Source organism: Ursus americanus, chromosome 25 (genome assembly GCF_024610735.1).
Source record: "Ursus americanus isolate L20-20 chromosome 25, mUrsAme1.1.p, whole genome shotgun sequence".
In the NCBI taxonomy this organism is placed as follows: domain Eukaryota; kingdom Metazoa; phylum Chordata; class Mammalia; order Carnivora; family Ursidae; genus Ursus; species Ursus americanus.
In genome coordinates, this window is record NC_142151.1 from 7,699,074 (window position 1) to 7,725,048 (window position 25,975).

Here is a 25,975-nt window from a genome sequence, read left to right on the forward strand (position 1 = left end):
CCTGTCTTTCTTAACACGGGCTAGTCACTAAACAAGGCTAGAACCTTGTGCTGGGTGGCTCAGCAAACCAAAAGACTTTCATTCATCTCGCAGAAAAGCAAAGTTTGATATGGCAAAATAACAGCCATTTGAGAAGCAGTTGATGATGGTTTTCTGCATCTTTAAAATCCTCGCTGAGGCAGCCACTCTGGAAAACAGTATGGAGGTTCCTCAAAAAGTTAAAAATAGAACTACCCTAAGACCCAGCAATTGCACCACTAGGGATTTACCCAAAGGATACAAAAATACAGATTTAAAGGGGCACGTGCACCCCGATGTTTATAGCAGCATTATCTATGATAGTCAAATTATGGAAGATCCCAAATGTCCATCAACTTGTAAATGGATAAAGAAGATGCGGTATATATATATACAATGGAATATTACTCAGCTCTCAAAAAGAATGATTTCACTCATATGTGGAATTTAAGAAAGAAAACAGATGAAAACATGGGAAGGTGGGAAAAGGAGAGAGGGAAGCAAACCATAAGAGACTCTTAATGACAGAGAACAAAGTGAGGGTTGCTGCAGGGGAGGTGGGTGGGGGATGAGCTAGATGGGTGATGGGCATTAAGGAGGGCAGCTGTGATGAGCATTGGGTATTATATGTAAGTGATGAATCACTCAGTGAAACCAATATTACACTGTATGTTAACTAAAATTTAAATAAAATTTGAGAAGAAAAATGTATATCTCCTATAGAGAGCAAAAAAAATTAACAATGAGAGGAGTCCTCTTATAATGTATACATGTATCAAATCACCATGCTGTTCACTTTAAATATCTTACAATTTTTTTGTCAATTATACCTTTCACTAAAGCTGAAAATGGAAGGAAGGAAGGAAGGAAGGAAGGAAGGAAGGAAGGAAGGAAGGAAGGAAGGAAGGAAGGAAGGAAGGAGGGAGAGCGGAAGGGAGAGGAGGAGGGGAGGGGAAGGGAGGGGAGGGGAAGGAGGAGGAGGAGGCGTGGGAGGAAGGAAGGAAAGAAATCCTCACTGAGAAAAGCACCATTTATTTTCCCAAGCAGGGTTGTTCCAGACAGGGCTGCTCTGAAGAGGCTGTGAGAGGGGGAAATGGGAAGGGAAGTCACCTTTTATTCTATACCCTCTTTTCTTTACAATGAGCGCATCAAGGAAACAGCCATTAAGATTATTTATTTAAATCAGCCATCAAATGGATTCCATTTCTTTTTATTCTAAATAAGGAAAAACTGATGAACCCTGTGGTAAATACTGTTGGTCACCAAACTCTCCACCTGGTGCTCATGGCTGTTTCTCTTGGAGGTAAAAACTGAGATGATTTCAACTGTGTTATTTATGTTTTACTTTTTCTGCATTTTCTAAATCTTCTTCAATGAGTACATATTACTTGTATGATGAAACAAAATAGATGGTATCACAGACCAAGGTAGGTGACCGCACACACACCACGAGAACACGAATGAACTCAAAATAAACCCAAACAGTAACTGTTACTATTTCTGGAGAAAGGGCATAGGAAAAGGAATGGTATTTTTTCCTTTCTTCAGTGTTCGAGATGTTTGTTCACAATTTTTTTTTTTGCATTTTATAGTGAAATGTCAAAATTCATTGTAAAATGCAAAAAAAATAATTTATTATTTCCTTAAAGAGCTCAAAGAAGATTTTATTGTTTGTTTTAAGTTAGGACTGCACCTACCACCTCTCTACCCAGCTTAACAAATCGTTTGGGAAGTTCTTACGGAGCCTAAATCCCAGTTGCTGGGATGGTGCTAGGCATGTCTGGCGGTCCTGCTGGTAATGGGGGTGCTACTGAGATGATCTGAGCCTGGGGGTGGGGGCAAATCACAGAATTCCTAATTCACTTGTAGTGGGAGAAAGGGAGAAAACAGAATCCTTTCAGGGTGGGAACCTATATCTGGGCAGATGAAATCTCCCTTCCTCTCCACCTAGATTTCCCCAAGAAGCGCCGTCTGACCTAGTCCCTCGGGCGTGAGCTCCGGCCACCCCAGGCTTCCACACCCGATCTCCAATCCCTTAACAGGACTGAGCAGGGCAGGAAAAAAACAAAGCAAAAGGCCCATTGTGCAAAGGAAATAGAATGGAGCTCCTACTCCCACTACTAATCCCCTCTAGCTTGCTCGACTTTTTCTCCACAGCATTTCATACCTTCTAACATACCATATGGTTTATTTTCATTGTTCATGATGTCTTCCTGACTCACCCACAGGAACGTAAGCTCCTGGGGGTGGAATCATTGTGTCGAGTCATGTATCCCAAGTGCCTGATCCAGAGCCTGACACGTGTAGGTGGTTGGTACGCAGGTTTGAGTAAGATTCAAAACCGAACTGAAATTTATGGGATAAAAGGATGGTTGAGATACACGAAGTAGAAACAGCAAGACAACATATACCTCAGACTTGTAACTGAAAGTACGATGCATTTGAGAGGGAACGAGAGTCTGGAAGGAAACACAGCAATTGGTGATGTTGATTCAAAATTGGGGGGACTGTGGGTGATTTGCTTTCTTCTTCATTGGTTTTCTGACCATCTGACTCGTGGGGTGCAAGTGGCATCTCTGTGATCATATAAAAAAGTTTACTTGAAAAAAAGAAGAGAGGTGGGTTCCTCTGGGTATTGGTGCTGGAGGTAGCCCCTGACCCCCAGTGTGGACCGCCGCGGCAACTCCACCCACCCTGGTAGGACTTGTTCCTGGGGAGAGCGTCCTTTTTATGGGCCTGGCATCTCCATGTCATTAACACTCCTGGTCGGCCACTCCCCTCTCCCCAAGTTAGCTGAAGCCTGTTGTAAGGCAATGCAGTGTTTTGTTTTGATAATACTGGAGCTTGCATCTGGGCTCATGTGCTGAGCGTGAACCGGAAGGCGTGATGTGGTTAAGATGTACTGTAGGGCTGCCGGTACGTGAGTGCATGGGACAGCCTGGCCTGCTGCTCCCACTAAAGCTGTATCTATGCCCTGGTGTCCCCATAAAAGAAGGGACCACTTTCCAGAGCAAGAGCTGGCAGCAGTGCGATCCTGCCTGTGGCCAGGAGGCAGCAGAAGCCAGGGTGAGCGGCCAGTGCTCATGGGCCCTCCGACCCCCAGGTGCGCTGGAACCTGAGAACACTCATCCTCTGGGGCGAGGCCCTCCTTGAAGCTGCCCTCCAGACGCTGAGTTGTACTCTCGTCAGACTGGCCCGGGAGGAACTGGGGCCGGGTCCTGAGGAACAGGACCATGTAACTGGTTTCTGTACAGCAGGTTGAGGTGTGCGAAAGACAGTGATGAACCGTGTCTGGCCTTTGCTTCCAACTATACTTGAAAATCTCACACACACTCCCCACCCCAACCCAGGCTCTGGGAGGAAAGATGTAACCTTTGAACGACCTTGGGCTTGACGTTAATTCATATGTAAAATGGTAAGCCTGTTACCTCCCCTGCTTTCACCTTTATCCCTTGTATTTCTCCTTAGCCCTTATGACTAGCTGAAATCCTATACATTCACCAGCTTCCTGTCTGTCTCTCCGCAGAAAGGAAGCTCTGTGAGACAGAGATCTTCTCTCTTGTACTCTGCTCCATGTCTCATCTGAGAACAGTATCTGGGATGTACTAGGTGCTCAATAAATGTTGGTAGGAAGCGACAGAAAGAGAGAGAACCAAAGACAAGGAGACGTAACTTTACAAAGAACGTTTCCATTTATTTTATGACTTTAAATCCGAACCTGCGTAAAGTGATGGTTAGCTGCACAAGCTCAAAGCATCCCGTGACATGAACTGGAGACAAGCCCGGGTTTGGACCTCTGCCACTCACCATCAAGTCCAGTGGCCACAGCAATCAGCCCTGTGACTTAATTTGCACGCAGTGGGGCCGTGACAGCCCCAGCTGCAAGTGACTCCGAGGGGTCTGCTCAGGGAGATGGTGGGAAGGGGAGAGGGATCCCTCAGGATGGGGGCTCGCTTCTCTCCCAGCCTGTGGCCACTTGAGAGAGGACGCCTGAGGGAACCTGAGGGAAGGCTCGTGGCGCCTGGGAGCTCTGGGGTAGAGACACCCAGTTCTTTCACCAAGTGACTCAAAATAGGGTACCAAGCCCCCCAAAGGATACAAAGAGGACCTAAAAGAAACTTAAGCTTGAAGTTTCTGAGAAGCAGCCCCATTTCTCTTCCTGCCCATGCTCATTCTCTCGCTCACTCTAACCTCTCTCTCTGCACACGCACACCTTTCCGAGACCCCGTCAGGCCAGACCCCGGCAAACGCCGGCCACCACGCCCGCGCTGGTGCACAGCCCCGCTCTGTGAGGTCCCTGGCTGCTGCGGCGGCCCACCTCGGGGCTGGCTTGCTCACACGTTCGTGTGCTGAGAACCAGAGGACGCGATGCTGCCTGGCTGACTCCGGCCCGACGGTGCTGAGCTGGGCGCCCGGCTCCTGCTGCGATGCCCCCCTCCCAGGCTCCTCTGGGCCGGCTCGTCCATCAGCTTGAGTTTCTCATGCTCCTCTTTCAGGAAGAAGTCCACCAACAAGCTCTTCTCTTTCTTGATCTGGTCGCTGATGTCCGTGGGGATGTCTGGAATCATCCAGTCCACAAGGACACTCAGGAACATCACGAGGTTCTGCCAAAAGCCAGGGAGAGGGGTTGAGAGGAGAGGCCCAGCCCCCTGGGACACCAGGGCACCCCTGGTCACCCCTGTCTCATCAGAGCAGCGGTCTCGGCAGTGGGGCGGGCAGTGTGGTGCCGAGGTGGGGGCAGTGGCTGTGGTGAGCACAGGCCCAGGAGCAGGACGCCGCCGTGCTCACCTGGCTCTGCTACTTACTAGCAGGGTCTGAGCCAACGAGCAGAGGAGCCCCGCAATATCCCCATATAGAAAGTGCAGCAGTAACAGTACCCACCCCCTCACCCGCCCCCAGGCGTGAGGGTGAAATCAGTCAATACCTCACACGGGGCAGGGCTTGAGAAGTGTCAGCTACTGCTTTCTCCCTCCTGTCCTTCCCGCCTGGCCTCTCAGCCCCCAGGCGCCCTGTTCCGGAGCTCCCTGGGAAGTGGGCGCAGGGCCCGCTGGCCTCTCCAGGGCTTTCCCTGAGCCAGCTGTTCCTCTCTTGCTTCCAGTCTGCCCTCTGTCCTCCAAATCAGAGATGGACCTTTGGTTTCTGCACTGAATTCTGGCCTCAGCCAACCTCACCCTCACCCAATTCCGCTCTCTCTTCCATCCCGCTAAGCCGGTCACACCAGCCCGTCTAGGGCCCCCGCCTCTAGCTCCCCCTTCTCCATTCTAAGCTTCTGGGCACACTTGTAATTGGCTTCCTTCTTCCACCTGCTAAGCCCCATCCCCACTCTTGCAAACACAGGTAGTACAGGACTCCCTTGCCCTGCAGCATTTTCCACTGAAGTGGTGAATACATCACAACAGAGCCAGCACGCACCAATATATGACAGCTCCTTTTATAACCTGGTTCCCACCCAGTTCCCCAAGCCACGCTCTGCCCAGTTCGCTCCCCCAGTTGTGGCCTTCTTTGCCTGCCAATCACACGTTCACTCTGAGATCCAGGGACAGCGATGGAGCCTGGGATGAGATCTTTAGGGCACAGCTGTCTTCCAGGCTCCAAACCTATTCCCACCATGACCTTGAACCTCCCTCACACCTACAGCCCAGGGGAGGGCCAGGGGACCAGCTGCTGCTTCCAGAGGCTCCTGGGTGCCTTCCATGCTCTAGAACTGCTTCAAGTCACTTTCTCCTCTTAAACCAACTTATATGGGGTTGAGTATTACATGTGACCTGTGCGAAAGCCAGGGGACGCCTGCAGGGGGGAGTTTTGCAAATCCATCGCCCCATCTCCCTGGAGGAAGAATGGCTGTCTTCTTTAGGTGAAAGACTAGTCGATGGGCTTCTCCACTTCCTGGGCTAGGGTCAGGGCAGGATATCTTAGAGCCCCCCAGAGATCTGCCTTCAGGGAATACAAAAGCCTGAGGGAGTAGAAGAGAAAAGGATCTGGGCTCTTGCTCCAGCCCCGCTTGAAGGGGCGGCAGGACCCCAAGTGGGAACTGGGGCCGCACACCCACGGATCTCAGCCATGCAACCCGAGCTACGGCTATTGTCAGAGATAGCGATCAGGGGCTCGAGTTTGCTATTCATCCATGGAGGCATGGCCGGATGGCTCCGGGGGCCCTCCGCGCCAGATGTCTCAAGGGCTGGAGCACGCTAACAAAGGAGGGAGCCAGCCGAGAGCTAGAAGAACAGTTCAGAACTCGAGCCCTTTCTTGAGCTGCGGAGACCAGGCGGGGCTTTGTTGGCATTAGGGTTGAGACTCTGGTCCCCACTGTTCTTCTTGCTTCCTTTCTTGTCTTAGGTCTAAAAGGGAATCTATCTCCACCCTGCATCTTATCCCACATATGTCCTGTAACCTTACTCTGCGTTCTATTCTCTTTCTGCAAATCTATCCATTAATGGAGGTCCTCTCAAGAGTGCTTCCTGACTCCTCTGGGGAGGCACTGGCTTCTGCCTGCCACTTGCGGAGACCCCAGTGTCACAGTGCCATGAAAACATGGAGTGGAGGGGCAGGTGAGGAGACACGGCTGTCTTTACTCCTGCAGCCTGGATTCTACTCCCTATCCGAACAACTCACCTGGAAGATGATGACAAAAGCCAGACGGGCAGACAGAATGGCCCAGTACTGTTTGGAAAACTCATATGGGTTCGGGGCCCACGGTGGCTCTCGGTAATCCTTAAACCTGCCCAGAGAGAAATGTAGCGTTAAGACTGGGAAGAGACGGAGGGAAGGGGGTGCTTCTGATCCTCAAGGATCAGAGCAGCAGGCTAGCTCCTGGCTCCCACACTTGGGAATTAGCAGAGAGCGGGGAGGGAGGAATTCACAGCCCCACAACAAGTGTCCCTGGAATAAAAGGATCAAAGTCCTAAAAAAAACCCAGTGTTGGCCTGGAAATGCCTTTTCCCTATTCTCTAACATCCCCCACAGCTTCCTCTGGTGTCTGGATTCTTCTTCCAGAAGAGCCCAGGAATCATGAGAGGAGCCCAGCATAGGGGGTCCATGGTGGCCCCACTGACCCATAAGCTCAAGATGGGAGGGTAATGTCCAGAAAATTTGGACAGTTCTCAGCAGCCCGTGGGCTCAGGGAAGACACAGGTGCCCCTAGACAACCCCCGGCTTCCTTCCTGGCTGGCTGCTTTGGGACCACAGCCATAGAGGTGGCTGCATTCTTGCACTCCAAGAAAGGCTGACTCAAACCAAGCTCAAGGATGAGTGAATTTGGGGGAATGGTGGTAAGAGTGATGGTTGGTCAGTATTCTCTTCTACTGACCACGTTTATGATCTGTCCACGTGACTTAAGAAACAAAATATCAGTGCCTGACGTGAGCTCACGTCCCTTTCTCAGACCCATGGAGAGATTTTCCTCACTGCTGCCTTTTCACCCCCATTCTGTGATGACTCATGTTAAAAACCGCTCATTTTCGGGGCAAATGGGTGGCTTAGTCGGCTAAGCGTCTGACTCTTGATTTTGGCTCAGGTCATGATCTCAGGATTGTGAGATCCAGCCCCGCTTCGTGCTAGACAGGGACTGTGCTTGAGATTCTCTCCCTCCCCTCCATTCCTCCCTCCCTCTAAAAAAAAAAAGGCTCATTTTTTTCAGACTCACTTTTTTCTAAGCCTGGAAAAGTGACAAGAGCTGGTATCAGAAAAATTATGACCCTTCATGGAACTGTTTTCTCCATGGAATTCAACAGATCTTTGATGCTTAGTCAAAGCACAATAAGCCCTGGGGGAAGGAGTGGGGTGGCGTCAGGCCACCGAGTGGGGCGCATGGCTGCCGAGGAAGGCAGGGTGGGGACTGTCTGAGGAGGGGCTAAGAAGGCCAACAACCTATACTGAACATGCAATACATGCCAATCCCTGAGCAAGGAGCTTTTCTGGAAGTTTTCCCACTTAATCTCCATAGCATCTTCCGGCAGGCACCGATATCCCCATAGAATATAGATGGACACTGAGGCTCAGAGAGGGTCAGTTACTTGCCCAGGTCTCTCTCGTAGCCAGCAAGGACTGGAGTTAAGTAGAGAATCCAAGTCTGGCTGAAAGCAGGCCTTTCCTCTACCGTCACAAAGCATCTTGCCAATAGCTGCGGTCTGAGGTGGGGGACTCAGAAATGGGCGTTTTTTTGTTTGTGTTTTTTTAAAGATTTATTTATTTACTTGAGAGACAGTGAGGGGGAGGGGCAGAGGGAGAGAGAGAGTCTCAACCAGACTCCCCACCGAGCACAGAGCCCAACTCGGGGCTCGATCCCACCACCCTGAGATCATGACCTGAGCCGAAATCAAGAGTCGGATGCTTAATGGACTGAGTCACCCAGGCGCCCCAGAAATGGGTGCTTTCATTCCTTCCCCACCTGGAATGAGCCAGCTGCCCTAAAAGGTCCAGGTAAAAGCATGGTGGCTTCCAACTGTCCACGGAAAGATGCAGGAAGAAGAGAAGGAACAAAGAGGAAGACGAAAAGAGGTGCACACAGACAGGAGGAAAAAGGCAGATCCACAGAGTCAGCAGCAGACAGACAACCAGAGGTGGACAGTAAGCAGTCGGCTAGGGCTGGGTGGGGGCCAGGAGCCGCCCCTCCCCCACCCCACCTTCCAACAGCTGTTCACAGCTGTCGCAGCCTTGCTTTGACATCCGGATGAAAAGCAAAGCTAACTGCAGCCCAGCAAAACACCACGGGATTCTGCATGTCCGTCCGTGGCTGAGGACAGAAGCACGGCCAGCTCCAGATTAGGCTTGCTAACAGGAGAGAGGGAGAGCATGGCTAAACGGAGAGGGACACCTTGGGGTGGGAAAAAGCTCAGGCTCTTTGCCCTCCAGCTGCCCCCCGAAGGACCCCATGGCAAAAGGGGATTTATCTCCTCTAAAGACCTCAGGAGGACCGGTGCAGCACATATGCCCACTCTGTACCATGGGGACACCCTTCCCCAGGTCCAGCCCCATACCTCCTGCTACAATCGAAGTCTGTTTCTCTTGTGCTCTCGCTCCATCTATGAAGGAACAGCTGCTCACTGGCCTTGCTCTAGGAGCCACCACTCACCCCTCTTTGTCCCAGTCTGAAAAGAATCCATAAATATTCTAATTCTGGTCCCATCTCTGATACTAACTCACCACAGCTTTTGGAAATGTCCCTTTGCCCACCCTGAGTGTCCAAAATATTTTTAAAATCTAACAAACACGTCCATTGAATCAAAGATCTGAGGAAAGATTAACACAGATATTTCCAGAAAGCTTTACTTGAAAACACCCCCATGCCAATGGGCTATAGGTCGCTCTGGTTGGAACTACAGGACAAACTACCCACAGAAAGAACAATGCACAATTTAATGAATAATGCATCTGTTCGTATTTCCCTTTCCGAAGCTAACTTTTAAAAAGAACTGTGACCTACAGTAGTAAGAAATCATTTTCCATTAACGCACATGTAAGTAGACATCACTGCAAAGAAAAATCACATCCTTGCCGTGTGCGATGCCCCAGTATTTTCTGATTTTATCCTCTCCTGTCTTACCCTATTCTCATCTTTAAAATGCTGATCATGACCCACTAAGGTGATTTCCTAACCCTTTCATGAACAATGACTCATAGTTTGAAAAATATTATTCCCGTAAGCCTCTGACCACCAGGAACGGACTGGTTGCTTACATTCCAATATAAGTTCAGATTTCATCATTTTTTTCAAGTGTCATACTGAGAAGTCAAGCTTATCAAATGTTTTCACTGAGTAACAAGAAGACACTACTTAAACAAAGAGACAATTATCTTTAAGACTAGAAATGGCCACAAAAGATAGTGACTGGGGCGCCTGGTGGCTCAGTCAGTTAAGCACCTGCCTTCAGTTCAGGTCATGATCTTGGGGTCCTGGAATCAAGACCCACATCAGGCTCCTTGCTCAGCGGGGAGCCTGCTTCTCCTTCTGCCTGCCCCTCCCCCTGCTTGTGCTCTGTCTCTCTCTCTCTCTTTCTCTCTGTCAAATAAATTAATAAAATCTTCAAAAAAAAAAAAAAGATGAGTGACCAATGGACTTAATTGTGTCCACGACGGTGACGGCTGTCAGCCAGGTCTGTTTGGCTTCTAAGCCCAGTGCATAGCACTGGCAAAAATGTGGGCTTTCGAGTCACCAGGTGAGGGCTTGATGCAACCTCTACCACTTTGGTTCCATGTCCTCTAGAAAGTTACCCGATGTTCTGATGGCCAAAGTGCTGGGCTATAAAATGGCCTCAACATTCAGGGATGTAATGAAGAGGAAATGTTAATGAAGAGCATACCACCCAACCTATCAGATATGTGCCCAATAAACAGTAGCTCTTCTTTCTCCTTTGCCTGGAGGTAGCTGACACCTCTCCTGTGAAGAGGACAGAGCACGTATACCCCTGCTCCCAGTGCCTCCTGCCATTTGAGGGGGGTTTCTGAGCACCCGGCACAGGTGCTCTAAGTTTCCGCTCAGGCTGATGTGAGTCAGAGTTAGCCATCACCACAATGGCCAGAGGCTTCTCCCAGGATCTGTGTCCATGTAAATGGCCCAAAATAGGTAAGCCTCAGGCCAGTGGGAGGTAGAACTTCTGCTCCATTCTAGCAGCTCAAAGGCCTTCCAAAACCAGATGCTTCCTCCTGGTTGAAGGAGTGTGGTTCTCCCAAAGTCTCGCTGAGTGGCCAAGTACTGGGTGAACCCCCACATCTGGTCACTTCCTGCACCTGCTCGCTGGGATTTAAGTTCAGAGGTGTGATTTTAGGAGACTTTCCTAGATCTCATCAACACCCCGCCAAAGCTCTCTTCATTCTCTTTGAGCCTTAATATTAATTTTGAGAGTGCCCTTGAGTCTCGTAATAATGAGAGGCTTATAATTACAAAACCACTAGAGTGTTTAAAAAGCAAGTGTGCACTGGGAGTGGCCTCTGTCACTTACTAGCTTAAGACCCTGAGAAACCCGTTTCTCATCTCTGAACCTCAGCATTCTAATCTGTAAAATGGAGCTAGTAAAACACAGAAGTGCTCCAGCTCTCTCCCACCGACCATAAATAAATACGTGCGTGCCCGTACATTAAATGTTAAAGTAAAGCACAGTGAAAATTAAATAAGACAATGCATGTGACTGTGATTTCTGGAGGCTTCCACAGAGAATAAACACAATGGTTTCTTCTGGAGAGAATGACTAGGGCGAGGACTATGAAGAAAGTCTTTTCCTTTTGTATATATACATACATATACAGAATTGCTTTTATGATAAAAAAAAATTATAATTTCAACAGGATAAAATTAATGGCAATATTCAGTGGACCCAAACACATTTTTATACTAAGCTTTGAGGAGCAAAATTATAGTGTTAACTGAGACAGACTCATACACAGTAAGTGAAACTGGTACAAAAATCATCATTATATTTTAGCTTTAAATCATTTTATATCTAAATTGTTCTAACACTATGAAAAATCATATGGAGTTGAATTTATACACTACCTAAAGAAATAGGTTCTCATTAATTTGAAATATATTTCATTATTATAAAACAAAGCCATGAAACCCCATAAAGGTTCTATGAGCTCACTTGGTGTTAACACACGGAAGACAGTCTGAGAAAGACACGCATAAATGTTTTGCCATGAGTACTATTGGGGTGGTGCCTAGGAGCGGGCAGAGGGTAAGGCAGACGTGGGACAGTCAGAGAGGCTGCCCGTAATGTTTAGAGTTTTTAGTATGTTACATGTATCATGAAATATTACATTTTTTAAAGAAAGAAGCAGAAAAGAATCTTTGGAGATTCTTCATTCCAAGTCCCCATTTTTATAGATGGGACACTGAGGTGTGGAGGGGGAAGCGAGACTCCCAGCACAGATGCTCCCCTCCCATCCTCACTTGCAGGGGTGGCCAGTGACAGTGACAGGGACATCCGCCACGATTCCATCAGCCAAAATCGCCGTGGGCAGGAAGGGTGCCGAAGTAACAAACTGAGGAGTTAGTCATCAACCATCAGGGACGGCTTTTTCCAAAAATGAGGTTTTAGTTACATTATGAATCAGTGAGTAAATACATTTCTCAACTCCAAACAGTGGTATGTTAAAGAAAAATTGTTTTAATAGTCCCAATGGAAATGAATGTCATAATAATGCTAAACACAATTATATACGATATTTTCATACCATCTGAGCTACTTCCAACTGCCTTCTGAAATTGGCCTTTAACAAGGGAAAACAGCACAGGTAATTAGGAACTAACGAGAACCACGTTAATCCAGCGGTCGATAAAGATCAGGAAAGGCAACACCCGGAAAAGCTGACTCTCCCTCTGGATTCAGCGAGGAGCAGATGAGAGACGGCATGGACTGGAGAGAACTCGCCTCTTCAAAGACTTTTCACGTGACCTTGGGATATGAAAGAACTCAGGCCCTGCAGAGAAACCCGGCAGGAACCACCCAAGGATTCTCTGCACTCCCCAGCAGACCCATTGGGTTGACCATGCCCAGGCAGGCTCTCCGACTCCGGGACGCAGATCCCTGGCCAGGTCCTCCCCTGCTGACCCCTCCACTCCCTTCCAGTGAAGCCAGGATCCTGGGCCACCGTCCGCCCTCCAGGACATGGTAGCCCTTCCACGCCATCAATAGCCACTGCTCGTGCCCGCAGACTGACGTCACTGGGCTGTTCACGGAGCAGCCCCGCCAGCGCAGTGAGAGCACTGAAGCAAACGTTGCTCCAAAAATGCTGGGAATGCATCTCAAATGGGCAGCTGGAGACTTGTCCTAACTTTTATTGCTATTTTTAAGATACCTCTATCCCTGGCGAGGCTGGGTTGGAGCCCAAGACCTCAGTTTTATTTGACCACATTTATCTCCAGAGGTCACTGAAAGCTAAGAATAAGAGGGGTCATCGAGTTCCCAAAACTGTTTGCCAGAAAATCAGGGCAAACTTTTCATTTCCCACCACAGAAGCAGTTTTAAACACTGGCTCTGGGGCTAGCTACAGAGCTCTCTCTCCTTCTCCCCCTCCCTCCCCCACCCTATCTGTCCCTCCCTCTCCCTCCCCCTCCTCTCTCTCTCTGTCTCATTCTCCTTCATTTCTATCTCTTACAGCCACTGATGATTCCTGGCTTATAACGACATCAGTATGTTATGCCACCCCTCCAAAATCCCTGAGACTCTGGTGAGCCAGCCAGTTCACACAGCATGCAATGAGTATGACCCACTGAGGCAGAGATGTACGTCAACAATTGTTATCTATCTAGGAAAAGGTAGCCCCAAAGGACACCTCTGTGATACGTTGTATCTAGATAATAGCCTGACCCTGCTCCCTGGACACCTGCTTACACCGCAGAGTGCTTTCAAGCATCTCTTTATTTCAAATGTAACCCACTGGTCTTCACACTGCAGCCAGAGAGAACACCAATGACAAGTATGCTCTCATCCCTGCTCCCTGTGGCTCCCCACCACCCTAAGAGGGAGTCCACACACCTCCAAAGACCACCACGCTCTTCTTGGTCTGGCTTCTGTATTCTCTTCCCGCCTCACCCCTCAGAGCTTATCTGCCACGCCAGCTGCCACCACCGGGCACCAAGGAGCCCATCTACCTGGAAGGCCTTGCTCTCCCCAACCTCCTTCACCACTTGAGGCTCCCTTCCAGTCCTCCCAGCACTCCTCCCACCCCACTCACCAGCCAGGCCAGCTTGGTCGTGTGAAGGAGGAGCGCTGACAAGAGCATCAGTCTGGCCAACCTTGTACTGTTTGACCTTCAGGGTTTAGCCCCCGTGAAGCTCCCCCGCAATACCCAGGTCTGGGTTAGGTGCATTCCTCCTTCTTCGGGGCTCTCAGAGGTCCTTGCAGTTACACTATCATAAATTATGAAAGCTAGAGTTTAATTGCTTGCTTCCTTGCTCATCTCCTCCATCTAGACTTCTTGAGGGAGGCATTGTGTCTTGTTCCTTATTACGGAACCAAAGACAAGCCTCTATCGTAAGGTCTCGGAAATAGTTGCACAGTGAACCCATAATCCTTACTGGTACTGGGTAAGGAAAACATGACACATGCTCCAAAAATCATTTTGGTTTGATCTTGCAGATACATTTTCTTAGCAGAAATATAGAATGCACTTCCTACACATGCACCCAGTAATAATTCTGCCACTTGGCTGGAAGAGGTTTTGGTTGTTGTTGTTTAATGGGCCACAAATAAGCCAGATCCCATCAGCTTGTGTGGAAACGATGGAGAGAAGAGTCCTCAGGGCTTTGCAGCTGGCTGGGAAGTCCAGTGACTCTGAAAGCAGCTACAACAAAGCTGGATCTGCTCCATGTGTCCTAATAATCCCTGGTATGCTGGGCATTTATTGTTGTGTCCATTCATCTTAACTTCTCACCAGGAAACCGCTCCTACTCTGCGCTTCAGACAGAGATCACTTCTCCTCCGACGCCCAAGTCCTCCTCTGGCTACAGCGACTGGTTCTGGGGAGGGCATGCACACTGACCCTAGCCGATGAGCACAAAGAGGTATGTATGTTCCCACTTGGACTTGGACCCAGTAGCTGTTGGTAGTCATACTCTAGTCACTGACAGGAGTAGAGCTGGGAGGGAGGTATAGAAAGATCTGGTTTAGCAGACTTGATTGAATCAAGTCTTGCTGAAAATTAGAACTACTCTCAACTTTCAATATGGGGGCCCATGAAAGTCCTTTTATGTTTAGGCCAGTTAAGCCCCTGATATATCTGGAAAGCATATTCATAGTGTTTCTGGAAAATCTGATGGTCAGGGGCAAGGTCACAGACCCTCAGTGCTTCTAGACCAACCAAAGAAACATAGAGGGGGATGGGACTCCTGGGTGGTCGATTAAGCATCTGGTTTCGGCTTGGGTCATGATCCCAGAGTCCCGGGATCAAGTCCCACAACAGGCTCCTTGCTCAGCAGGGAGCCTGCTTCTCCCTCTACCTGTCACTCCCCTGCTTGTGATCTCTCTAAAAAAAAAAAAGAAAAGAAAAGAAAAAAGAAACACATGAGGGGTGCCTGGGTGGTTTAGTGGGTTAAGTGTCCAACTCTGGGTTTCAGCTCAGGTCATGATCTCAGGGTCATGAGACTGAGCCCTGCATCGGGCTCCACACTCAGCGTGGAGTCTGCTTAGTTTCTCTCTCTCCCTCTGCCCCTCCCCATCTGTGCTCTCCCTCTCTCTCAAATAAATAAATAGATAAATCTTTTTTAAAAAAGCCACACAGTGTCAGCTTGCTTCCCCACACAACGCACATTGGCGTTGCTCCCTGCCGCGTCTGGGGGCTGAGCCTGCGTGCGTGGATACATGTGACTTTTACAGCATCTGTCACTGAAACCTCGGTAGCTCGGAGAATTCTTCACCTTTCTAAGCCTCAGTTTCCTTTTACGTGGAATGAGGAGCTTCAACAAGATCGTTCCTATACCTCCCGGTTATTAAAAATCATTTTGTAAATACTACTTTTCAGTGCTGACTGCTGCCTGACTTCATGCAACCTGCTGGAGCCGGTCTAGACGCTACCAGGAAAGCCTCGAGCTGGGACACATCGTCTGTGTAGTAGAGCTAGGTCCTTCCGATCTGTAGGCCGAAATCTCACAGGTGGGACAGACAGCCTGGCATGCCGGACGGACGGTGGAGCGGCCCTGGGTGGACGCGTCGTGTAGCCGCGAATCTGCCTGCATAGGACCTCAGTTCAAGAGTGAGACTCCTTATAGCCCCCAATGTGCAAGTACTGGAAACATCTAAGCTGACATAAATCAATATCCGTGAATACATTTACTTACCTGTTCTTAGATCTGCTCCCTGGTTTTGAGTCTCTTCCCTGTTGGCTGGAGTGGAACCCTACAGTTATCCCGGCTAGGACCAGAATACCCTTCCATTCAAACCACACACTGGTAAGGTTGTGTCACTCAGTCATCTAGGTTGGGAAGACTGATTCATTTGCTCTCTTGTGAGAAAGTGAAGCCATCTCACGAACGGCGGGCCTTGGGTAGCAAGTGGGAGCGCACGACAGATGCACTCAAGGTCATCCCGCTACAAACACCACTGAGGCACCGCTTCTCGGACGGAGGCAGCACCAGCTCTTCGACACGCCTGGGAAAGGTCTGGAAAAGCCCTCCATTTGTCCCTCGATACCTTACTTAGGTTTTGGTTCTTCTGGTAGTTATTGCTCTATTTTTTTTAATATATGAGGTGTGATCTCTGCTCAAGCCCTTCATGGGGACTATCATCTCACAAGGGTACAAAATGGTTAAAGAATTCATTCCCCTCTGTTCTCTTCACTTGCCCTTCTTGGGTCAATAATGGAGAGATTTCTGTGTCTTGGCTTCCATGATCCCCAGGCTGGTGGTTTTCAATCGCAGCTCTGACTGGACTCTCAGGAATTCCAGCTTAGTGTGTCTAGGGGTTAGGTGAAAACTTTCCCACCATTTTTTTAATCGATGTGCTTGAAATAAAATTCATCGTATGTACCATAAAATTGGATTCTCTTAGCATCCTCCCCATTGCTGTCAATGTACCCACCTCTGACTTCAGCCTAACCTTGAGAGATATCCTTGGTTCGGGCTCCCTCTTATGTCTCTTACCACCAACACTGTCATGTATTACAGTAAATAGCTCATCTTCTCACTTCCTCTTAATTCCTTCTACCACTCTGGGCTAGGCCCACCGTGGTTCATGTCTGACTGACGGCAGCAACTTAGCTGCCCTCCCTGGGTTCTCCCAATTCTAGTCCATTCTGCTCTGAGCTAGATTAATTTTCCTAAGCCTACACTTTGTCTGTCATTTCTGGTACTAAACAGGTAACTTCCTATTGCATCACATTACAATTCCTGCAATATTTCAAGATTTCCCGTTATCTACCTTGTCCTACCTGGTCACACTCAACAACGCTTTGGCTTACACCATCCTGGGAGTTTTGATATATTGTATTTCCTATATTATTCCTTTTTGTTATCTTGTAAGTGCTCTTCTTGCTAACTACATTACCTAGCCCCTAAGTGGTCATCTAACACCCCAAATTCATCCTTCCTCCACGACTCAGCCCATGCCAACTCCCCACCTAGCATACGCTCTCTTTCTGTCTTACACTCCTCCTGGGCCCTCCGGGAAGCCTACCCTTTCCTTTCTAGCCCCCACTGATCTTCCTCTCCTCTGAACACCCGCAGTGCTCATGGTCCACACTAGACAGACTCTCTGAATAGCCTGCTCTGTCCTACCTGCTCTGCTTGCTTCTTCCAACGAGACCACAAACCCCTTGGTGGTCGAGGCAAGGCTGTATACTTCTTTGTTCCATAGTGTCTGGCTAAAGGCGATCAATAAATATTTACTGATTAACTGAAAATAGTGATTCGGGGGCCTGGGGGCAGGAGAAAGAGGGAGAGGAGAGTGGTATAAATTACTTCCAGATAATTACTTAGATCTACCACCTCTGGTCATCTGCTTGTGCCCTCCTCCTCCTGATTACTTTACCTGCAGAATTGAACCTCTTGGTCAAACTGTGAGTTTTCTGGCTGCGTTCCTTCCTTCAGCTGGCTGACGTTGAAAAAGGAGAGGGTGTGGTTGACAAAGCCGTGCAGGGTCCCATTGTGACTATAGGCGTACTGGTACACGAGGCGGGGGATAAAGTCGGAGGTGACGGCAATGACAAAAGCCTGAAGGACAGAAGCACAGGTGTTTGAGGGGCAGTCAGGATGGATGCTATCCAGGTGGCACAGGGTGCCTCTGGCTGAGAGACTGGTCCCCCTTGGGCTCCCCATCCAGAGGCACTGCTCTGATAGAGAAGTCCTTACTCTGACCTCACGCAGCTTTTCCACCTTTGATATGCATAAGTGAATCCACTAGACAGTGGCTGGTTCCCAAGGATGTCAAGCCAGCGTGGTTCGTTGGGTTCTGGAGGGAATGAGCACCTCTGAGATAGCCCAGCTGACACTGGTGTTGGCCAAGCCAAGGCAGAGTGGAAGATTCTCTGAGAAAATTACTGATCGTAATAAGAGTGCCACTTTTAGGTGAAATGCAGGGACACTGGATGACCATGAATCTTGGCCTCCAGGGGACACCGGAGAACCAGGAATCCCAAGGATATGGTACCACAGTTCCCTCCATGTGACCGTCGTCCCTCGGCATTATTTAGCACAGCACGTAATGGAAGTCGTTCTTTCATCCATTTGACTTAAGAACACTGAGACCTAAGGAGTGGGGGAAGGAGTGGGTCTTGCCGGATCCCACCATACATACCCAACATACTGTCTAGCATATTTAAGTGTTCTATAAATGTCTACAGAGCAAACCAAACAACGAGTGAATGATTGCATGTTTGAACGTGGAGGTACTTTCTGCAAAGAAAATCTTAAATCTTTCTGGCAGGTGTTTATACTGTATTCTGCACCAACAATTAAAGCCCTTTTTTTAAAAAAAAATGTAGTTTAGGTATTGTTTTCTAAATGTGTGTATGAGTGTGGATGGCCATAACCATATTTGAGAATGAGTAACATACTGAGCACTTGCTACATGTCCTTTCATCTTCCCATATAATTTCCAGAATGATCCTTTGTGATGGGTCCTATGCTCTCCCATTCTTCAGATAAGTAAGGAAGTCTTAGAAAGGCCAGGGAGGTAACATTTCTTGTCATTCTGCTGCATGACGGACAGTGCCTAGTATGCAAGGCCTCTTTTCTAGTAAACACGACTCCAAAGTAGCTACTGATCTAGTCTCCAAACTGCGCCTTATTTGTCATCCTTGAGATGTGCGCTTCCTTCATCGAGCATTCAACATGCAGTGGGCTGATTCTCTCTGCCTCTCCTCATGCCTCCCCACTCATTTTAATAGTGTTCTTAATAGGCAACCGAGCCACAGCCAGAACCAATGCTTCTCTCCCAGGGGAAAACGGGTGCTGGCTTTCCTGGGATGTGCCAGGCCGGCAGGGTTTTCTTGGGAGATGGAACAAAAGGCCCTGCCTGGCCACCATCCGTGCAGAAGGCAGAAGCAAAAGCTGTCATTGGCTTGGGCCCAGCAGGATTTCCTCTGAAATGTGGACATGTCTGACAAGGCAGTTAAGGAGGTCACAACAGGTAGGACACCTCTTCTCGTATGTCCTATCCTAACCTACGCGTGCCCAAGTCCATGGGGATAATTACGACTTCGCACTGACAGCTTGGAGGAACTGTAATTAAGAACCGCGGCCTGGGCAACGTTCCAGGCATTGTTTAGCTTGGGAGTAGAAAAAGAAAGGAAAGAGATGGATAGATATGCAGAATTCTTTCCTCATTATTCTTGGCTCTGAGGAAAGATCAGATTTTGACTCTTAAGGCCAAGGTATGCATTCTGGTGGATAATTACCTTTCTTTAGTGTAGTGAAATTAACGGGAAAGTCACACAGCCCTGGCCTCCGCACGATGAGCTAGAAGGCGTGCGCGCACCATGAACCAGGGCACTGCCTTGAGCAAAGCTCCGGAAGGAAAAGGCTGGGAGGTAACAAGGGCTGGTACCCAGCTTTGAAGACCTCAGCAACTCTGGAGGCCCTTTCTGTGGCTCCCTTCCCACAGAACTAGGGTGTCACAGATGGAACACTTACATTGCTGATAACAGAGAACTTGCCGATCCCGGAGAGAATGTCAAACCAAATCCCTGTAAGACAGAAAGCAGGGTGTCTGGCTCACTCCTGCCCTTGCCCTGGTGACAACAAGGCTGCAGCTCGGGTGGTGCTGCGTGGGCAAGGGCAGTAGAGGTTTCCATGGCCCCCCAGGAATGGGCTTGTCTAGAAAGGCTTAGGTGGCCCCTGTCTGAAAACCAGGGGGACAGCGGAAATGGATAAAGGCCTCCCAGAGCCCGAAGATAGGAGGATGAGGAGCTCCAAAGGATGAAGAGGCAAGGGCTTCCCCCAGCCCTCTTGAATCCAGACAGAGTGTGATGGTGGTGGCAGGTCATGGCGGCGAGCCCGAGGGGACGGATGGAGGCGGGGGGACTGCCTATATCTAAGCAGGGGACATACCGATATCTTTGGTTCTCACGGCATCTGGCCGTCTCAGCTCAGTCACGAACTTCTTTGCATCAAGCCGCACTTCAATGACATTGTTGAGGAGGGCGAACACAGGTGCCAGAGGAAAGGAGGCCACAAAGAGGGTGACAAAGCCAAACTGGATGACTGAGAGAGAAGAGCGTGAGAAGCTTCACGGGGAAGAAACAGGATCTAGGTAAACTTGGCCTTGCAGCTACAGCCCCTTGTCTTTTCTTACAGGGTCTCTTTCCCACCTTGGTTTCCTAGGCTCCCTTTTCCTCCTGCCCTATAGTCGTGGATCTTTCTCAATGCCTACAGGCCCACAGGCCAAGGCCATCACCGGGAGCAAAGCTCTGCATTAGGCACAGTGTGGAGATGTGAGAAAAGGAAAAGTCTTGACTCTTTCCTTTCCATCACTCTTTATCTCCAGTCACTAATCCTGGTCCTTTAATCCTCAGGTTGACAATCTTTCTCAGTAAGCGTCTGGACAGTAAATATTTTTGCATTTGCAGGCCACACCGTCTTATCACAATGACTTAACTCTGCCATTGTAGAGCAAAAGCCGCTAGAGACACCACGTGGACAGATGTGCTTGGCTGTGTTCCAATAAAACTTTATTTACAAAAGCAGTATATAAAGTGGGCTGGATCTGGTCCCTGGGCCATAGTTTGCCAACCCCTGATGTAACTTTAAAAAAATCACCTCCCAAATTTGGCCTCTTCTTTCCATACCCATAGTCACTGCCTTTATTTAGAAAGTGTATTCATTCATCACACATTTATTGAGAGCTCACTGAATGTCAGGCACCTTGCCAAGTATTTCAGGAGGCAAAGGTCTGGTCCTGCTTTCACGGAGCTGGGTGTAAAGCAGAACAGAGAAATGTACACAAAGATTTGCACCGAGATTTTCTGCGTGCCAAGAGAGAATGAGGAATGTACCAGAGATAGCGGAGACCCAGGGGAGGGGGAGCGCAAGCCTATCCAGGGTGGGGACTGAGGAGGGCCTCCAGATCAAACACCTAAGCTTGGTCTTGAAAGACGGGCCGGGACTGAAGAGAGCATTCTAAGCCGTGGAAGCAGCGCGAGCAAAGGGGAGGAAGTCTGTGCCAATCAGATGGCTACAAGGCATCCAGCCCCTCATCACTTCAGGATGGGCAACTGCACGACCCCCCCACCCTTTGTCACCAGTCTGCCCAGGCTTCTGTAGTCCCCTCAAAACCCCCGGTAGTCTGATCCTGTCACTTACCCATCATAAAAATGGCTGTGGGCTCCCCTCTCTTTACTGGCTCTGGGCCAAATTCCTTATCCTGGGAGACAGGTACTTCATGGTCTGCTCCCCACCTACCTCTCCAGCCCCATCTCACCTTTTCTCCTCCGCAGCCCATCATGCTTCTGCCTTCTGGCACTGAGCTTCTCCCCCTCGGGATCTTCCCTGAAGGCAGCAGGTGCTCCCACTCACCTGAGCACAAGCTCTCCAGCTAACAACATCTACGCATCCCCCAGACCATTCAAATGCCATCTCCTCGGACAAACCCCTTCCTGCTCCTCTACCCTTGCCCCACCTTGGTGCCTGCCTCTGTTACAGCCATCGCTGTGTGCCGTTGTGGCTGATCTACTCACACCTCTTTTCCACTAGACAGGCAAGGGCCCCATCCATCCCAAGTGGCCCAGCGACCACAGTCCTGAGGCCCAGGAAAGCCACAGTCTAATAGGAACCCCCTACATACCAAGGGCAAGTTGTTTAACTTCTCCAGGTCTTGGTTATTTTGATTGCAAATTGAGGATGACAATACCCATCTGGGTTGTCACCAGGGTAAATGATATTGCACAAATCAAGTGCTTAGAACAATGCCTGCCACTTAATAATTATTCGATAATGTTACCTATTATTATCCCCTTATTGGGATAAATATCAACATTTACAGGTGGCTGCAACGTATACTGTATATGGATATGTTAAACACACAAATTTAAGGTATAAGTACTGAATGTGAGTCAGGAGGCCTGACCTCTAGCCCTGGATATGTTTCTCACTAGCCATATGTCCTTGAGTAATTCTCTCTGTTTCAATGGGCTTCAGCAATCTCATTGATAAGTTCTAAAGAGACTGGTTAAAATTCCTCTAGATCGGTAGGAGAAGAAAGGGAAGAAGAAAGCGGGGGTGGGGGTGGGTGGTAAACAGAAGAGGGAATGAACCATTACAGACTATGGACTCTGGGAAACAAACTGAGGGCTTCAGAGGGGAGGGGGGTGCGGGATCAGGATAGGCCGGTGATGGGCAGTAAGGAGGGCACGTATTGCATGGTGCACTGGGTGTTATACGCAAGTAATGAATCATGGAACTTTTTTTTTTATAATAATATTTTTTTATTATATTATGTTAGTCACCATACAGTACATCCCTGGTTTTTGATGTAAAGTTCCATGATTCATTAGTTGCGTATAACATGAATCACGGAACTTTACATCAAAAACTAGGGATGTACTGTATGGTGACTAACATAATAAAAAAAAATTATTAAAAAAATAAAAAATAAAAGCCATGTTTCCAGGCCCTCCATGGAAAAGATGGAAAAGGAAAAGAGGAGGAGGGGGAAAAAGAAATCCGGCAACATTAGAGCTGCATGCAGCATGGTTTCCAGGGCTTCTGACAGCCCATACGTCACCTTTGTGCAAATTAGAAGGTATCCTTTCTTCAAAACCCTCCACAGGCATCTTCCAGGAAATCATCATCATCAGTGATAGATATCTACATCTATGATGTGAATGGCACCTCCTCTGAAGTAGTGCTCTTGTGCAGTACACAACCTACACAACTGTTCTCAGTGACCCTGATGGAACAACCTGCAGGGATTGAGGAGAGGCCACCCCTTTACCTAGGCATAAGCTCTCCATTTTTCACAGTCCTCACTATTCCCCTTTGCGGGAAAGATTTGGTTTGTCTCCAGAGTTTTGTTGGATTTGAACTGAGGTAGTGATTCAGCTCCAAGATTGTAGGGGGAAAAAAACGATTTTCTGTAAAAAAAAGAAGTTGTTTAATTCGTAAAAAAAAAAAAAATTCCTCTCGAGGTCTGATTTGTAGTGATGCTGTATTTCTCCTTCTATTGGATAAGCTTCAAGTTTCTAGGATATTCAAATTAAGAACGAAAACCCAGGATCCAAACTAAAAAAAATAATAATAAAATAGAAAATGTTCACAGAGGTCTATGCCTAACCACAGAAGTTTCGAGAAAGAGAACATGCATGGAACCGCTTTTGATTTGGCAGTTTGCTTGGGCCCACGGGTGTGGGTTACTGCTCTTGCTGAGGGATGTCTGTCCCTGCCACGGTCCTTGATGCCCAGTGGATTCTCAGCTGGCCCCAGGAGACTGGCAGGTGTCAGTTGGTGGCAAGAGGCACCAGAAGGCGCAGATGTGTCAAGGTTGGGACCTTGGAATGATGCCTGCCAAGCTGGCTGGCTGAAGGGGTCCGGGCGGTTGGGAGGGGGAGGAGAAATCTTCAAAAACAAGCTCTGGGAGTCAGTTCAAAATCCAGGGTCGATGGCATCTTTTAAATCAGGCTTTGCTGAGGAATTCGCTTTAGAGTCAGGGGTTGGGATGGGGGCAGAGGGGGTGGAGGGGATGGAATTAATAAGGAAAGCAAAACAGATGTTAGACAAGTTTTCTAAAACCTGTAAAATGCATGTCTGTGTTTAAGTATATATATGAACGTGTCTTCATTTATGGACTTCTGAGTTGGTCTTCTTATTCTAATGAGCTCAGTTCTACAAGGCAAGTGTTCTTCTTCTTGTCAGTGACTTCCTCGAGCAAAACCATGCAAACTCTCCAAAGCCCCAACAAGGGCCCGGCAAGGAGACTGATGGTGGGAGGAAGGGGCAGGTTGTTTCTGAGTGGCTGTAAATGTAGACAGCACGCCCTCACCATACTTGCACAAATGGCACCCAGACACCCAGTGTCCTCTGGAATATAAGAAAATAGGACTGTTCACTCACTCTCCTTTCCTTCGCATGATCTCTAGAAGCAGATAGGAGCCCTCTCCCTGGGGTTGCCCTGATGGTTTGCTTTTTTATACCTTCGTAAACTCTCCAGACACACAGGCTCCCTTTGGTCTCTGTTTGGGTCAACATAAACGACTTTCAGGGGTGACTCAATGCTCACATGAATTACCCCAAGGCCAGGACACGGTTCTTATTTTTCTCTTTGCCATGTAAGCCTGTGTGTCCAGCACTGGATGACCTCAAGGAGGTGGGCTCAGCAAAGGCCAGTGGTGCTGGGGCAGTGACACGACACCCCTGTCCCCGCTCCGATGCTCCTCAGGGTACCCTAGGCCACGAGGAGCCACTCTCTGCAGATGTTCTAACTGCAGGTGCTGCCTGCACATTTCCAGGAATCAACCCAAAGAGGCAGAAACAAATAGGAAGCTTTGCTTTATCTTGGGAAGAAAAAAAAATATACAAAACTCTAACCCTCTAGGATACATATGCCAAATCCAAGACTTTTTCATTTTAGTCAAAGTCCTAAATGCTGTATCAGATAGGCGTCCGTCTGGGTTCACTTCAGAGGACACAGTGATACCGGCCTTCACCAACACCAAGATTTGCTTCTAAAAATAGTCAGCCTCCATTAGGATAAGAACGTCGCCGGGAACCCTCAGTGCACTGCCTAATAGAAGCCAGCTTGGCTTGACCGATACCAGATTAAACCTGGCCAAGCCCAATTAGGGAGGAATCCGTAAGTTGATTTTCAGCTAAGTCTTTACAAAGCCTGGTTGTAAAGGGCTCCAGAAATGCTGAGCTGGAAGCACAAAGACGGGAGACGCGCCGAGCCACAAACTCCATTGTTTTTCTCCTCTCACTTTCCAGGACCTTCTAAAATCAACACCAGCCCCATACTGCCTGATGCTGGAGACAATTAAAATCCTGGCCTTCATTACCTGGGCTTAGGTTAAAATAACAAGGAGGGGTGGATTTAAACTAAACAAGATGGCTTCCAGCAAGGACATTCCAGGACGATCTGCTTAAAGAAGAAAAATAGTGCATTAGGTAGAATAGATTGGCCAGGATTGGTGGGAAAGCTCTTGATCCAACACAGTTTTCACTCATTTAGTTAAAATTCTTCAGTGAAAATAGCCACCCTCCTATCACATCTGTGCTCGTGCGCACACACACACACACACACACACACACACACTAAAGCCTAAATTCTTGTCACGACATTCAAGACCCTTTGTGATCTAACCCTAATTTATTTTTCCAAACACATCTCCCTACCCATGCTCTGAGCTCAGGGCTAATATTTAGCTGGTATGCTTGGAGACCAACTCTGCCTGCTTTCCAACCATTTCAAAAACCATTGGTACCTCTTTGAACTCACCACATTTTCCATATTTCTGAGCCTTCATACACACCACTACTATCTGTGCTGCTTTAGTTTTCCTTCTCTTCTCATGCGCTGAATGAATTACTATCTACATTTCAGGTCCAACTCAAACCTAACCTCTATGAAGATCCTCCGCCACCCCAGTCCCACCACCTCGCCCAGGCAGAAGTGAGTGCCACAGGCATCTTTCCTCCTTACTCCCATCATACCTTGCACATGTTGCTCTACTGGTCTATTTGACCTGCTCCCTTGATGGGGAACCCCTTGAGACCAGGGACATATCTGATTCTTTTCTGAGTCCTCACAATTTTGTGTGGTGCCTATCCCACAGCAGGTGTTGGGAAGTTATTTAGTTCATAAATACAAACTTATTTTTTCACCAGCTGTAAACACAAAACAGATACAAAAAGAGGCCGACTCAACTGTGTGAAGGGAAATCACTTAGCGATGGTGAGAAGAGATGGGACATGAGAGGCTGACACCTCCACACGGCAGTTCTCAGTGCTGTGACTTGCACAGAACTCCGACTTGTAAGAAAGTGAGTATAAAACCAGTCAGTCAGGAGAGTCTAAATCTAATGAAAATCATTATAGCAT

The 25,975-nt window shown here is 48.4% G+C and overlaps 1 protein-coding gene across 3 annotated transcripts in view; it reads right to left on the reverse strand.

Annotated features, from left to right (window-relative positions):
- Positions 1 to 3,691: 3,691 nt before the first annotated feature.
- ANO2 (anoctamin 2) overlaps positions 3,692 to 25,975 on the reverse strand; it is a 350,061-nt gene continuing 327,777 nt past the window's right edge. For all 3 annotated transcript variants that reach the window (XM_087855561.1, XM_087855560.1, XM_045781339.2), the window contains 5 exons: positions 19,997 to 20,149; positions 19,580 to 19,632; positions 17,478 to 17,659; positions 6,631 to 6,736; positions 3,692 to 4,622 (listed from right to left, as the gene is read on the reverse strand). In XM_087855561.1, the coding sequence (XP_087711687.1) occupies positions 4,353 to 4,622; positions 6,631 to 6,736; positions 17,478 to 17,659; positions 19,580 to 19,632; positions 19,997 to 20,149 (764 nt within the window). In that variant the 3' untranslated portion in view covers positions 3,692 to 4,352. The remainder of the gene's footprint in view (positions 4,623 to 6,630; positions 6,737 to 17,477; positions 17,660 to 19,579; positions 19,633 to 19,996; positions 20,150 to 25,975) is intronic.